This window comes from Monodon monoceros, unplaced genomic scaffold (assembly GCF_005190385.1).
Source record: "Monodon monoceros isolate NGI ecotype Baffin Bay Population unplaced genomic scaffold, NGI_Narwhal_1 Super_Scaffold_8, whole genome shotgun sequence".
Taxonomy (NCBI): Eukaryota; Metazoa; Chordata; class Mammalia; order Artiodactyla; family Monodontidae; genus Monodon; species Monodon monoceros.
The window spans coordinates 62,302,283-62,319,330 of NW_021703785.1; the positions used below are offsets into that span (position 1 = coordinate 62,302,283).

The 17,048-nt window shown below is 33.8% G+C and overlaps 1 protein-coding gene across 6 annotated transcripts in view; it reads left to right on the forward strand.

Annotated features, from left to right (window-relative positions):
* Nucleotides 1–2,573: 2,573 nt before the first annotated feature.
* POSTN (periostin) overlaps nucleotides 2,574–17,048 on the forward strand; it is a 34,273-nt gene continuing 19,798 nt past the window's right edge. For 4 of the 6 annotated variants that reach the window (XM_029209981.1, XM_029209982.1, XM_029209983.1 and 1 more), the window contains exons 1-9: nucleotides 2,668–2,810; nucleotides 4,100–4,198; nucleotides 7,602–7,666; nucleotides 9,358–9,515; nucleotides 11,648–11,812; nucleotides 12,743–12,889; nucleotides 13,414–13,555; nucleotides 14,717–14,929; nucleotides 15,909–16,043. In XM_029209981.1, the coding sequence (XP_029065814.1) occupies nucleotides 2,692–2,810; nucleotides 4,100–4,198; nucleotides 7,602–7,666; nucleotides 9,358–9,515; nucleotides 11,648–11,812; nucleotides 12,743–12,889; nucleotides 13,414–13,555; nucleotides 14,717–14,929; nucleotides 15,909–16,043 (1,243 nt within the window). In that variant the 5' untranslated portion in view covers nucleotides 2,668–2,691. Of the gene's footprint in view, nucleotides 2,811–4,099; nucleotides 4,199–7,601; nucleotides 7,667–9,357; nucleotides 9,516–11,647; nucleotides 11,813–12,742; nucleotides 12,890–13,413; nucleotides 13,556–14,716; nucleotides 14,930–15,908; nucleotides 16,044–17,048 lie in introns of all 6 variants that reach the window. The other 2 variants (XM_029209979.1, XM_029209980.1) reach the window with 1 other exon arrangement.

Here is a 17,048-nt window from a genome sequence, read left to right on the forward strand (position 1 = left end):
CTTTTTTTTTTTTTAATATATTTACTCTAAAATTTTCCTTCTCTTGGAATGTTCTCCAACCTCTAAATTTACATGAAATTTATATGTACAATCTGGCCTTCATTTTCAAGATCCTCTTTGATGGCATTACTCACCCTGAATATAAATATTTGTTGAGGGCTAGCATTTGTTGACTTCCAAATATGATGCTCGAGATGGATACATTTAAGACTCAGTTATTTGAAACTCTGAAAAGAAAAATTTAAGAATACTCTTTTTATAGTATAAGCATATACAATGCTTTTTACAAAAAGTAAACCTCTACTACTGTCAGGAAGGAGAAGTCATCTTTTGAAATATGAATGCACTTCCATTTTCACGACTTTCCTCATGCAATTATTTGTCTATTTGTACCAAAGGAGGAGTCAGGGTGAATGGAAGCCATTCACTCCAGTGGATAAAACTGTGGTCACAGGAACACAGGTCACAGGTCAAAATCGTTCTTTAAAATAATCGATATATTTTCAATTTATAGGCGCTGTTAAGAAAGAAGGTAACATGGCATATTAATTCTGCCTTCACCCCTATCTTCAAAGTCAAGTCCATCTGTTATCATTCTGGACCATATTTAAATAACTTTTTCACTCTTGATACATATTCTCCAAGTCTATATCTCTCTCTATACCTCATTCCTTCCTCTCCAATCAAACCCCATTGGATCTGAGCAGATTTGAGCTTCATTACAGAAACGCTTACTAACAGTTACAGCTGTCTAAAATGAAAAGGGTTGCGTTAATCTTAGAGAGCATCTCAGTAAAGAGTGGATGACTATTTACAGTGATGATGTTGGAGGGATTTCTGTATTTTGAGTCTGATTTGTTTCCTGTAATTCCAAAATTCTACTGTTTTATCTTAGAAGATAAGCAATCTACATTATAATGTCTCACCAGCCTAGAATTGAAGACTTTTATATAACTGTTATCAATAATGTTCTAATAGCTAATATACTGATATCAGATAGAACTTATTTTCAAAAAACCTTTTCATTCTACTCAATAAGAAATTACTGACCACCTTCTATTTGCACAACATAAGAGTAACAGAAACCTATTGTATAAAGCAAAACAGTGACATACGAGCAAAGTTAGAGTAATTCCATTCAGAGAAATATAAGTGATAGATTAATTCTCTGCTTCCCGCAAGGGACCAGGGAAAGAATATAATTTACCTCTTACCATCTTTTCTCCAGCTCTCCTTTTGAATTGCTCTTTCATTTTCTATACCTTAATGCCAAGATTTTCAAATTGAAAAGAAGCCTCTAAACATATTTTGGAATTTATTATTACATTGTATGCTTTGTTACTAAACTAGCAGCAAGTTGCAGAATTATTTTAGTGCCCCAAGACAAAATCCTATAGCAAGCTTAATATAACTCTCCTGATAACTTGGAATCCTCTCTGGCCTAATCCAGCCTTCCCTAAAAGACCTTCCAATTGGGCAACATGGAGTTTCAGTCTAAAATTTCTCTATATTGCCAGTGGGGAAACAACTCTGATGGGCCACTACAGCGGGAGCACTTTGCAACAAGACATATTTGAATTACACTTTCACTTTAGGATAGTGTGTAACTTATTTATCCAGGGAAACTCATTGTAGTTATTTAGCTAATTGTTGACGTATCACGTGTGGAGTGGTGAGAGTGGATATTCCCTTGGCTAGGAATTGCACTGTGTAACATTAAGAGACTTTGGTTACTCTTGATAAAACAGAAGAAGAAGAATTCTGGCAATGCCCCTGTTTCTTAATATGTATTGCATTATTCTATTGCAGTTAGACTGGTAATACTTGTTTCCAACAGGGGATGCTTTTGTCCTGTGGTTACCAAGAGATGCGCTGTCAAATGGTTAACATCATGCCCTGTGTGTAATGAAAAAACAAAATGACACATGTTTTTCTTTCCTGCTTTGCTTCAAAAGTTAGGGAAACTTAACAGAACCAGATTTATGTTAACTCTATCTATTCCTTGATAGCTGAAAAGAGAAGTGAAATGGGAGGGATGCCCCCAGTTTACACATTGCAAGGAAAATGTGATCCTTCCTACATGTTTCATCAGCAAGTTAAAATTCTTGTCCCATATTCTGTGAAAGTTTATGTCCATTCAACATTTGTTTTTAATCAACAGCCATTACTGCCTTGTGATTATCCAACCTACATCTACCTTGGTTATCTGGTGAAAAATAATCTTTCAGTTCTGATGTGAACTGAATATGACAAGATGTGATAAGATCAAATCATACTCTCACTGAGCACAGGGACACGCACCCTGAAAGGGATATATTACAGAATGATCCTTAAAATCTAAATAAAATCATTTCCCATAAAAACCCTCTAAATTACAAAAGAATAAAACAGAAATATGAACATGAAATGAGCCAGGTAGTAAAAATAAAGAGAAAGATAAATAATATAAAAATAAAATAAATATCCTTTTGATAATGAGAAGAAAAAGAGGCTCAGTGTGCTCAGTAGACATAGCTGAAAAAGCAGATTCTAGCTGGCAACTTGAAGTTGCTGATGCCTTCTGGAGAGAGTTCAGATTCCCAGGTTGATACAGAGCTCCCTCCCAGAACTCTGCCATGTATATAAGCTCTGAGCTCTCCAAAGCCCACTGCCAGTTCTCTTCGTGGACTAACTGCAACGGAGAGACTAGAGATGATTCCTCTCTTATCCATATTTTCTCTGTTCTTGCTTGTTGTGGTTAACCCTGCAAATGCCAATGGTCATTATGACAAGATCTTGGCTCACAGCCGTATCAGGGGCCGGGATCAGGGGTAAGTCAGTGGTTTGATTTTATAAACCTTCTTTTCCCTTAGCTTGTTGTATGTACAATTCTACATACAGTTCCTTATTTATACCTCAGGGGTTTTTTTTTTCCTACTTATTACAATGTAACAAGAAAAAGGAAAAAATGAGTATTCTGTGGTTGATGTATGTGTCTTAAGCTTTAAGTATTACTGTCCAAAAAACTTGTGTATAATTGCTTTTTATGAAACATTGTAAGATTTTAATGTAATTAACAACATTTAACAGGGCATTTCTTCATGATTCAGTTTATTTGTGCTTTTATTTGATTCCAAATTTCTAGAATGAGGTTTCCAAGATGAAAGAATCTATTGTTGGAGACTCTCATTATGTAAACAGCTTTGAAATATCTCACATTATGTTAGGGAAAATTTCATTTATTATGAAAATTAATAGGTAATGTAACCAGTTTTCTGAATTTTTTGAAGCATTTAAGAATGCTTTTAAATTTTGCATTCTGTACAATTTGCAAAAACTTTATTTCTTAGAATAAACTCAACTATAACTTAGCATTTTTAAAGTTATCAGACATAATTTAGTAATTTAACCAACCATTTATTATTAATTTTTGAAATGGATCTTGGCACTACATCCACAATGTCTCAGAGAGATGTTCATAATGCTCCAAAGTTCCCTTGCCTTACAGAGCAAATAAGACTTCCTTCTTTTTAAGGGAGAAAAACACTTAAAATTCTGGCAGAGGATGTCTTAATCTAATTACTTCCAGGCAAAGCAATAAATTTTCCTTTGTGCAGCCATATTATTTAATTTAATCTTAGCATTCATTTACTTCTGTGATTGCTTACCTAGAAAATTACAGAGTACAGTGTCCTTGGACTTAGTAAAACCTGTCTATTTTGCTGTCTGATCTGTCATTGTTCCAGAGCCTTAAGCCACCCCCAAACCCTAAATGAGCACATGTTTGGTTTAAAAGTGTCAGTGAAATACCTACTATTAAAAGTAATAAGACACGTTGTTTAATTCTATTAGGTTAACTTTTGAAACAATGGCATTTTACTCTCAGAGATGTATAATTTCCTCTCTCTCTCTGTCTCTCATAGACTTTAGTTTTTCCAATGATTCAGGAGGATTGGATCAGAATGAGATTTGTGCTGACTAGAATCACACCTTTTTTTAGAATTGCATCTTTGATAATCGAATCCACATATTAACTTTTTTCTTTTTGTACTATCTGACATGTAGATATGAAAAACTAGTTGTCATTAGGACATTAACTTTCTTTCCTTCCATCTTCCAGCCCAAATGTCTGCGCCCTTCAACAGATTTTGGGCACCAAAAAGAAATACTTTAGCACTTGTAGGAACTGGTATCAAGGTGCCATCTGTGGAAAGAAAACGTAAGTGTCATTTTTTCCTTAATGTGCCAGTTCCAAAGACAACACCACAATGCCCATGTCTTTCCTTGGACATACACATGATCTTCTTGAAAATATTCTGCAAAATTGTGAGCTTCAAAAAAATGGATCACATATGAATAAAGACATTTTCCCTGAATTTCTCCCTCTACTAGTGGAACTCATGTTATTCCTGAATCTATGGCAATGGCCATGTGATCTGGTATAGAATCACTGACAGTTTGACTATATCATTTCTACTCCTGGTTTGGCCTCTTTTATCTTAGGCAAGTCAATTAACCTCTTTGCCTCAGTTTCCTCATTTTATTTAAAAAAATGCCAGAAGAACAAATTGATCTGAAATACCAGGGTTTTCAAGTAAAAATTAATGTTTGCCTACAGTCATTTAGAAATTATATAAAGTACACCAGTTTACCCCAGAGTTTTCATCAAAGCTTAAAGTTGGAAGGGACTTAGGTTTCATATCTTCATTTAATCCAGTCATTCAATCCCAAACTGCCAGATCTCCAGGGGTCCCCAAAGGTGATAATGGAAACCCACCACTATATTACTATTTCAACAGCCAAAAAGATGATTACTTTTCAACTTAGTTATATACTTCATTGATTAACCTAGAGTTGGAAAACATTTTTATTACTTGATAGCTTATTGGTTTAATCAATTAATAAATATTGGTAGAAGAAATATAATCCTAGACATATAAAGGTTGATAAGTACTCATGTCGTGCAAATTCTTCATTTTAAGATGAAGGAGCTGAATTATAGATAAAAAAAAAATTAAAGATGTCATCCTCAGTCAGTGAAACAGTAGAAATGGCTCCTGCCTGCTTCTTATTACTTTGGACAGCAACCTCAGTGAAGGACGACTTCAGAACCAGAATATCTGAAGCACATCATCATTAAACTTCAGTTACTCTAAATAGGTGGAAGGATTGGGGGATTGTTAAAAAACATATTCTTAACTTAATAATATTGGTTACAAATATTAACTGTGGAATCACATAACATTTTGGAGTCTTGTTTCTTTGCCTGTGAAATGCAGATTTAATACTTGGAGAGTTTCTGAAGGTAAAATGAATGAACTAATGAACTAATGTGAAATTACTAAGTAACTCTAACTCATAACATTAATCGTACTTAAATTTAAACTACTTTAAGCAAATTGGGTATATGCTGGTGTGAAAAGGAGGTGTGTGCAGATGCCTATTTAAAATGCATAGGGTTTTCTTTATTTTACTAAGAATCATGTATTCAAGGCATATAGCCTTATCTGGACTGTGCCTCCCCATGGTAACCAAGGCTAGGACCCCACAGGACATTGCTGCCCATTCCCACATGTTGGCTTAACAGAGTTTTAACCGATGTTACTTTTTGACCTGGACATTATTCTTATTAGTTTGCATAAATCTGCTAAACTTGTGGATCATTCACACAACTACAGCGTAAGTCAGTAGTTACAAGGATCCTGGCCATGATTTAGGTCAGGCCCCAGTTGGGAACTCCAAAGCTCTGGATTTTTCTCACTTTGTCCTTTGTATTCTTGGTTACCATGAGGCCTATTTGGAAGGCACACTAACTGCATAAGAAAGGACCTGCTCTCTGAAATATTTAGGGAAAATTTTTATTACACACTTCCCGGAAGTTAACGAAGTCCGATACAATCTTACTTTAACCATCTAAATATGTTAGAGATGCCGACGCTTGTACAAAGCCTATGCCAAGATTCTTTCTTGCTTTCCATTAAAAAAGAAAAAAAAATTCCTGCTTTGAAGCCTGGCTTTTTACCAGAAATATAACAGTGTCTCCTTTGTTTAATTATATTAGCTTATTTCCCTTAACTTCATTTTCACAAACACATTAACATCTGTGCTCTGGAATAAATGTAAATGCTAGTTGCTAGTTTCAAACAACCAAAGGAATCAGTAACATTGACAGGAAGAATGCCTGATTTGCCATCTGCTTGCAGCTGCTAAAATTTCCAAAGTCATCTTTAGGACTTTATGTATTAGTTGACAGAAATGTTTATCTTCTGTTTGAATAGCTGCTTTGGGGATTTGGGGGAAGTAACTGGGTGGGTCTAATGAAAAACAGGAAGTTTCCTAGGTTTACGGTATTCTCCACAATATATATTGGCTCAATAATATAGTATTTTGTAGACCTCCTTCAAAAAAATGTCAGTGACATTTTCAGTTGGCATTTCCATGAGATTTTAGATACTATTCAGAAAATGAAGATAAATTTCCCACTTTCAGAGATATGCACATTCATGATATTTTTTTACTCTTATTTGTCCTACTGACAATATGGGAACTTTGAGTTTTGTGTAGCATAAATTTCCTGGAAAAAATACTTCTTTGTTGTCATTGCTTTCAAAGCATTAACTCAGACAACCGTATTGTTCAAGTATCATCTGAAATTGCAATTGCCTGTTTTGGAATTCTATACCATATAGTGCATTAATATGAGCATATGTTATAGAAATTTTTGCTACTTTAGCAATTTCTTCTTCTATTTACTATTTTACATAAAGTATTATTAGTCTTTTTACATAAAGTATTATTAGTCCCGAACTAAAAATTATGTATCTCATTCTTATTGTTTATGATATATGCTAAAGCTAAAGTATAAGCAATTCTTAATCAATCCCTTGGCATCCAAATATTCACATTTATTTTTATGGGTAGCCATGTAAATAAAATTATTTCAGGGACCATATTTGCATAAGGCTCTCTTACAGTCTGTATATGTTTCCGATACCAGCTATTCTTGAAATTATATTAAAATTAGAGAACAGTTTGAAAATTTAGTTTCCCACTTATCTCTATATTCTTATCTTTTAACTATCCTTAAGCCAATATTCCATGCCAGAAATTTTATTCTCATCTATAGTTTCATGTTTTACTACCTATAAGTGAGTTAATAAATTTTTCTGACGTTCTTAGTTCCTAATAACCTTATACTAATAAACATTTATAGCTATTTATAGTTTGCAAAATTATTTCCAAAGCATTGTTTTATTTGAGATTCACAACTACCCATGAATAAGTATTTTAGCTACTACCTTCATGTTAACTAGTTGGGGAAACTGAGACTCAAATTTATTAAATGATTTGCTCAAGGTCACACATCAACTAAGTAGTGGAACTGGGAACCAAACTCCATTCTTCTGGCTCAAGATCCTGGAATTTTTCCACCATGCCATGAGGCTATAGAGAGAAATCAAGCTAATATAAATACCTTGATGTCATAAACAAACAAACAAAAAAACTGGATTTCTAAATTCTCAATAAATCAAGGCAATAAGTAATATGTTTTGCTAAGTTTATGTCAAAATATATCCTTTGTAGTTCTCCCATTTTAATATTAATTTTCTTCCAATGTATAGGACTGTGTTATATGAATGCTGCCCTGGTTATATGAGGATGGAAGGAATGAAAGGCTGCCCAGCAGGTAAAGTTTCAATTACTGAATTAAATGAGGAATTTGTCTTGTTTGAGGAAAAAGAGTTGAAGTAGCTTATAGCGAAGCCAATTGTGTGTGTGTGTGTATTTAGCACCATGATAAATCCAAGATATATCCCCCATATCTTGGTGTTAATCATGACTTTATCATGTTGATAAAGTATTCAAATATACATCATATACACTAAATGCTGGACAACAGAAGCTTATTCTAAATTTAAATTAGTTCAACTTTCCTTCAAGAACAAAAATCCCCACTACAAAATCCCTTTCTTTGAATTTGTCTAGGAACATGGGCTGACTACTTGGCAAGGCATCATCTTCTCTGCTTCAACAGCTCTGATTTTATAACGTTTCTCAGATTGAAAGTTAGTTTCCTGTAACTTGCCAACTAGAGAAAAATTAGTTCATCTATTTCCTCTTTGAAATGACAGCCATTCAGATAGTTAACACAAATCATCACACCCTTCCTCCAGCTACCCTCTCTTCCCCAACAGAATCTTCTCTTCTCTGGGCTCATGGCCCCCAGTTTGAATGTGATATAGACTTTGGAGTCCTTACTGTAATTGACAGCAACCTATGAAAAGCCTCTAATCCAGTCATTTTTTTTCCTTCTGATTGTGATCCAAGACTGGTGTCTACTATCTATGTGTGTCCAGGAAGCTGAGAAAATATTAAGACAAATACCTCAGTTTGGGGCGGGTGGGCTCCTGAACTTTGGTTAATGTTATTGGTAACCATGTCATATCGTTAACTCATGCTGAATTTTTAAGTAATTAAAATTGATTACAGATCTTTTTTAAATGAATACTGTCAAATCAAGTCTTCCTTCGGGATTTGTTTTTTTTTTTAACTTAGGCGTGGGACTTAAATGGAACCCTGTGACATTTAACTGTCACATTTGACTCATTTTTCCCATCCTGTTGGGGTGTTTTTAAATCCTGATTTTGTGACTTAATTTACTAATTGTGTACCTAGTCTTGCTATATTCACAAAGGTAATAACCATTTCTCCTATGATATGATCCAAATCATACTAAATTTTAAATAAGACAGAGTCATAAAAAATAAGTTGGCTGCACCCAAACTTCAGGCTGACATTCATATATTAATCTTTCTCCTGAAGTTCAGAAGATGTATTCTAGAAGTATTAGATATTTTTATATACCTCCTTCCTGAAATTATGATGAAAAGAAGCAGGTCTACATATTTCTTTCAGGGACCCAAATCTGTATAATTACACCCCTATACCTAACAGTATTATACTATTTAGGAGCTTTAAGCCAACACGAAAAAATAAATTACCTTTGCCATTGTCAGTAAGAAGTGAGGAACTTTTGTTGTTTTCAGTGAAATAATCAAAGATCCTTACTAATAATTGTAATTGAACCATATTGACATAGCAGATTTGACATGTAAATAGACTAAACATCAAACAAGGATAATAATTGAAAATTCATTTTCCCTCAACACCAAGAATATATGGAATGATATTTTTCAATAGTACTTTATTATTTGACATTCAAAAGGCAACTTTCACATAAAATTGATGATTTATAGAACTGTATTGCTAAAATTATCATTTAATATATTGGGGGGCTTTGTGTAAAGGTTAAATTATTGTAAAATAACATTCTTGAAATTTTTTCCTAAGTACTTATTCATCTCTTGATTATTTCAGTTATGCCTATTGACCATGTTTATGGTACCCTGGGCATTGTGGGAGCCACCACCACGCAGCGTTATTCTGATGTCTCAAAACTGAGGGAAGAGATCGAAGGAAAGGGGTCATTCACTTACTTCGCACCAAGTAACGAGGCTTGGGACAACCTGGATTCTGTAATTCATTATTTTTATGAATATAAATTTTTTTACTGCTATTGGTATACTTTAATTGGTTTACTGAGTTGGAAATGAATAGAAATTGTATATCTTTCTGTCGTACATATATAAGGATACATAAAAGGATGAGTTAATTGAGGGTAAGGAGAAAATCATTTTAATACATCCATAAATGGAATAACACCCCAGTAGGCTCATGGACTAATAAAGGCAAACTAATAGTGGATTGAACAAGCACTTTATCATTATTCTATTTTACTCCTTTCCTCCTTCCCTTTGGGTTGTGAAGAAATATAGGTAATTTTAAATGACATATCTCATAGAAAGGCAAGTTAAGAAGCCTAGTGGAATTTAAAATTTTTAATAAGCTATATTATACATATACTTATTAGTTTAATTATATGTAAATATATATGGCTGTTCAGAGACTGACAGATTTATAAACGTGTGTGGATAGTTAAATTGAAGGGTTGTAAGCAATACATTTAATTTTCAGGCTTTTTTTGTGCATAATCTGATTTACAACACACTAAATAATGACAGTATACAAATCTGTAAAACTGGTATAGAAATATATTCCTACTTTCTACTTGATATGAAGATGAACTGATAATTACTACTAGAGTCATACAATATTTAGTAAAACTTAGGCAGATTCTTCTAGATTTTATCTTGCTTCATTAGCTGTGAGGTTAGTTGCTTGCATTATAGAACTTTCTCTCTTCTGGTTGTCTTTGACCACATCTCTAACCACCTTTCTGGGCCTTTTTGCAGACTCCTCTTCTTCCATGCCTTTAGAATGGGTCTTATTAAGGTATCTTCCAGGAACTATACTCTGAAGTTTAGATGCACTTCTGATGGCTTCAGCTTTCACTTTAATGCATAGAGCCATGGAATCTGTGTTTCTTGAATCCCAGGAGAATATTTCTAACATCTATCTTAATATTTCTCCTTGGATACACCATCTGTATCTTTAAACAAAACGTTATCTAAAATAGATGCCACTTTCTTTCTCCCCATCAACAACTGCTTTTCTGCTGTCTTTTTTCCATAATTGGCAGTACCAATCTCAGAGTTCAAACTTGAAAATTATGAGTTATCCTTACTTTGCCTCTCTTCAGTTCTTAGAAACTACTGTTAGTCACCCATATCTCATTTTTCATCCTCATAATAGTCTTTTTCCTGCTATGCATTACCACCAGATTAACCTTCCTAAAGCCCAGGCTAATCATTATATTCCAAGCCCACAGCAGCCTCGATGGCTCCCCATTGCCAGTTTAATTTACTCTTTACTTGGGCATTAAATTCTTCTATGTTATGGTCCCATATACTTTCTAAAATTTCTTCTTAACATTATCTGAGAAACGTAAAGGCATATAATAACCACACTGGACAACTTCTGCTTTCCCAACGTTCACCCTGTGCCAGCAGCTGGACTTAGAATGATCATCACACCGTCCCTACCCTGTCTACCTACCCTGCAAGACCTGTCTCCAAACCTGAATTGCCAGCCATCTTCATTTGACCTGGAAAGCATTTTTTTTCTCCTTCCGTCCTTTATCTTACTATGTTTATTTTTGCCTGCTGCTATAGAATAAGTACCTCAAAGGTCGAGACTTCACCTTACTTATCATTGTATTTCTCATAACACCAAGTACAGTATGATATAGTGTGGTATTGGATAAATTAAAAGGTACAGGATGGTTGAATTCTTGAATTTGTCATAGAATAAACATAAAACGGTTATTAAAACTCTGATGTTGTACACAAATATAATGCCACTTTTATTTTGTTTTCCACTCAAAGTACTTTAAATATCTGATAATTTCATATTCCCTAAGCCTTTACAGCAAGATCATCTCTTCATCAATACATTTATTAAAAATTTTGTTTTGTCTCTAAAAATGTCCAAGTGCTCTGTAAAAGCTGGAACCCTTTACTGGGTACCTCTACTTACAAAATTTCTTAATCAATTGAAATAGTATAATTTTAAGTTATTTATGTCAATTTGGTTTGACCGTCTGGGTAATTCAATGAGAAAATAACAAGAGAGTAGAAACAGAGTGATTATAAGATTTTAAATAATTAACTATAATAAAATAAACTTCTGTCATTTCAATTTTTCCTAGGATATCCGTAGAGGTTTGGAGAGCAACGTAAATGTTGAATTATTGAATGCTCTACATAGCCACATGATTAACAAGAGAATGTTGACCAAGGACTTGAAAAACGGCATGATTGTTCCTTCGATGTATAACAATTTGGGGCTCTTCATTAACCATTATCCTAATGGGGTAAGTTTCATTAATAAAAAGTACCTTTTTCAATAACATTGCCCTTAATTTTTTTCTATACCTTTTATATAAGGTTCACAGAAATAATAAAAAGTCACTGAATATAATGTAAGTGCCATATCAAGACTTTTCCCTACATCTAGAGCATGTAAATTTCTAATTCAGTGAGTGATTTCTATTAAAGAGTGATTGCAAGGAAGAAATTAAATCGATAGTTCATTGATAGTAGACTAAGGTGTTCTACAAAAGGAAATTTTAGTATTTGATGTGTTTGAAAACTAATAAGCAGAAAAAATAATAAGTATTTGTCAGAGAATTTATCAGAGAAAAATCAGAGAATGAGTATTCTTTTATTCACCCTCTGGCTACTATACTGATTTAGGTTCTTGTGTGTTTTAATAAAGTCTTTGTGGGAGACGTCCAACCAGGGTCATAGAGCTCTTTCAACAGTCAGAGTTCCAGGAAATAAAGGGTCAGTGAGGAGTCAATATTTAGGAAATCACTGAAATAGAACTGATTATATTTATGCAATAATTGTTTGTTTCTGTCTCAGAACTTTCTTTTAGGACTAATTAGACTTCTTTATGTAACTCATTGACCTACATTAGAAATAGTGTATGACTATCTCTATGAAAGAAATAGAGGAATAAAAGCAATAATTTAAACAAAAAAAATGTTTTTGCCTTGCATTTCTAGGTATGTTAAGTGTAACTGGACTTGGGTTCTCAACTGGTTGCATTTTTCCCCAGGTTTTGTTTTTTTTTTTTGGACATAGTAATATGTAAGTCTTCACCCTCAGTTACTTTCAGAATGTCAGTTCTTTCATGTTACATTTACCAGTAATCATGAAAAATAGGAAATGGGGGCTTGCAGTCTCAGTGGTCAATAGATAGCTGTGATTTCTAAAATTTGATTTTCTCAAATAATTAGGTTGTCACTGTTAACTGTGCTCGAATCATCCATGGGAACCAGATTGCAACAAATGGTGTTGTGCACGTCATTGACCGTGTCCTTACACAAATTGGTACCTCAATTCAGGACTTTATTGAAGCAGAAGATGACCTCTCATCTTTTAGAGTAAGTACAAGAAGTAATAGCAGATTGTCTGGGACCACTGAAATTCCTCCTCTTTCCCTGTCAGAATCTAAAATAATTATAAAAAGCTATTAAATCTGGCAGACACTTAACCAATGTATTTCTTGAAATGAAAAGGTTTTCATTTTATGCAGAAGAAATCATCTCCTTATATGAAATAATAATATTTATGTGGACATGATAGATAAAGAATGATTAGTTTCATGACTGTAGTGTACTTAGTGCATTTAGAATGAATTCATCAATTATTACGTTTACTGCTGTATATTGTTCAGTCACACAAGCATTGGCAGAATTCCCCATCTTACATACAGTTTGAGGAAAGTTTGAAAAGACATGGTTGTTTGCGTCAAAAGATAATATTTTAAAGATCTAACAAGAGTTATATCTAACTTCTATAGTTTTCTATATAATCAACTCCCTCATGTCCACCCAGACTGAGTGTATTGTAATTTTCTTCTGGATTTGCAATGTGCCAGCCTCTAAAAAGCACATTTGTGTTTCAGGCAGCTGCCATCACATCTGATATATTGGAGTCCCTTGGAAGAGATGGTCACTTCACACTCTTTGCTCCCACCAATGAAGCTTTTGAGAAACTTCCACGAGGGGTTCTAGAAAGGATCATGGGAGACAAAGTGGCTTCAGAAGGTACTTAACTGTCTCTCTCTAGGAGAAGCCTCCCAGAATTCCAAGAAAGGAAATGAAAAAGAGATCAAGTCCTGCCAGCATTATCACCTTTGATAAGCAAAGGCAAAGAAAAACTTTTATTCTGAGGTGGACTATAAAAATCTTAAAAAACAAAATCCTTGAAAGAGTAGGCAAAGTAATTCAATAATTAATTTAATAATTAAAATAATTAATCAGGGTATCCTAAAGATCACATTCTTCTGCACTGCTTTCAAGTAACTAAGTAGCAGACATTAAAAAGAATTAGAAAGTGTGGAAAAGAAATATTAGATCATCAAACTTTAATACTGTATACATATTGTTCAATGCTTTTAATTCTAAATTTACACTAAAGTTGAGTTGAGAAAATTGCATGGTTCTCTTTGGCCATTACCTATTGATACACAGAGCTTGGCTTCTTTCCAGTCTCCTTTTTAGTTTCAACTAGATTTTACATTGTGACTAGCACATTTCGCTTACTCAGCCTACCCCAAATTGGCTTAACCAATTTATGATGAGATATTTTGGTGCAAATATAGACAGTTTAGGCACAGATCCCTTCAGAAGTCCTTCAAGAAAGCATCTTTATTTTGGTTATTTTCTAGATGTTGCCTTTAGGGTTGTCACAAACCTTCAATTTGTAAAAAAAACAAAAAAACAAAAAACATAGTATCTGCAAAGTGCAAAATAGTGAAGCTCAATGAAATGAAGTATGCCTGTAGAGCTGTTCTGTCATGCGTAGCTGATGTAAGATACTGCTTGGGTGTTTGGAACAGGTATCACTAGCAAATAACTTTATAGGCCTTCTGAAAGGAGGAATTATTCTTTGTTCCCATCGGAAATTCCTTTCTTATGATAGAGGGAACTTGATCTAACACATTTTCTAGAACTACACAAATAATTCCATGCAGCTGATCTTCTTTTCTTCTTACTTCCTACTGAGCTGAGCTAATTTTATTGTAGAGTTGATGGAAAAAACATTTTGAGAACATAAACAGAATTTTAAAACCTTAGGTCAATACTTAGGTCTTATATATATTATATTTCTTAGGAATACTTAGTTCCACAGTGAAACACATCTTTTAAGGGTCAAATGCTATTCTCCTTGATCTGAAAGCTTACTCTTTGTACTTTGTCCTCCAGCTCTCTTGAAGTACCACATTTTAAACACCCTCCAGTGTTCCGAGGCTATCATGGGAGGAGCAGTATTTGAGACTCTGGAAGGAAACACAATTGAGATAGGATGTGATGGTGACAGCATAACAGTAAATGGAATCAAAATGGTGAACAAAAAAGATATTGTGACAAATAATGGTGTTATCCATTTGATTGATCAGGTCCTGATTCCTGATTCTGGTGAGCAACAGTTTCATATTGTTCTACCTACTATCGTTTACCAATTAGATGCCTTAAGAGTAGGCAGATGGAAAATAAATGTGCAGTATAAGGAATGCCATATAAAGCACAAACACAAAATTAACAATGAGCTGAGTACTAAATAGGCAGCTTGTGTAGTCATGGGCATTCCATGCATTGACCTCTGGCTTTCCAGAGTTTCTTTTTTTTTTTTTTTTTAATGAATTTTTATTGGGATATAGTTGATTTAAAATGTTGTGTTAGTTTCTGCTGTATAGCAAAGTGAACCAGTTATACATGTACATATATCCACTCATTTTTAGATTCTAATCCCATATAGGTCATTACAGAGTATTGAATAGAGTTCCCTGTGCTATACAGTAGGTTCTTATTAGTTATCTATTTTATATATAGTAGTATGTATATGTCAATCCCAATCTCCCAATTTATCCCTTTCCCCCCCCCTTGGTAACTGTAAGTTTGGTTTCTACATCTATGACTCTATTTCTGTTTTGTAAATAGGTTCATTTGTGCCATTTTTTTAGATTTCACATGTAAGTGATATCATATGATATTTGTCTTTCTCTGCCTGACTTACTTCTAATACCTAATATTGATAAAGATTATCACAGTGCCAGAGCTTTTCTTGAAAACAGAAGGGAAGATATAACCAAATGGTTACTTTTGGATAAATGAAAGACCTATGGCACTCACAAGAGCAGAGAGATAAGAGGCAAGTAATAAAGAATCCAAGAAAACTGCAAAGCAAGAAGTCAGAAAGATATTGTCCTTCTGAAAGTCTTTGGTCATCAACCCCAAAAAAGGGAAGCTGGAACTCTCTTACTAAGGAAAGGCAGGATGTCACATTGCCAGTACAGCAAATAGCTTATGGAAAATAGCCAAGAACTGATTTACTAATTTCATGATTATGGTAATAACAACGATGACATTGTTTGAATGGTAATGGTTTATGTTACAGCCAAACAAGTTATTGAGCTAGCTGGAAATCAGCAAACCACTTTCACAGACCTTGTGGCCCAATTAGGCTTGGCATCTGCTCTGAGGCCAGATGGAGAATACACTTTGCTGGCACCCGTGAATAATGCATTTTCTGGTATGTACTGGACACTGTCATTCCTACTCTTTCCTCCTCTACACACATTGTTTCTTCACCATGATTGTTTGCATTAAGAAATAATAGATATTTTGTGAGGTGTTAATTAGTTTCTTTACCAGCTACACATACAATGCATTAGCACTATGTAGTGTCTATTAAAATGTCCTTCATTTCAAAACATTTCATTATAATAGATAATAGCCTACAGGAAGTGAAAGTTTGTGGTAAGTAGTCTTCAGTTGTTCTGTGAACCTGATCATATTTCCAGCACACATAATGGATGTATTAACAGATCTTAAGAAAAATAAATCTGATTTGTTTATTTAAACGCCAACATAATAATATTTAGGAATATGTAGGTGCATTTTGCAACTCAGAATTTCAATGTAAGGTATCAAATTATAAATAAATACAAACAAGAGAAAATGATACACTTCCATATTATGATGTGAACTGTTATTACAAGTATTTGACCTAGTAGCTGCTATTCAAGGACTGTGTTTAGATTAATACAACCTGACACTTTTTCCAGAAAAAAATGACTTCACAAAGACATATTTAAATTGTTAGGCAAAATTTAGCAATTAAAAACTAAATAAGTATCACCTTTTTAATGTTTTTCCAAATACTAGGTCGGGACATAGAAAATTATTAACGAAAAAATTCAAATTCCTAGAAATGCTGTTTTTTCTCTTCGTAATAATAATATCCATACATGTTGACATCAACCCATCTTTAAGAGGTTACATGCTTCAACTCTCTCTCCATAAATAAAAATAAATGTAGAAATGATTCATCAGTGGTTTCTCATGTGACTAATGGACATCAGATTCTCAGAGAAAATCTTGGCCAGGTTTAGAGTTTAACTTTTGTCAGTGACCACATAAAACCATGTGGCCCTCACATAGATGAAGCCCATTGTTTGGACTGCTTGGAATCATATTGTAGTCATTTGATGAAATAGCTCATGGAATTTCTAATTTGTGCACAGAATTCTTAGCT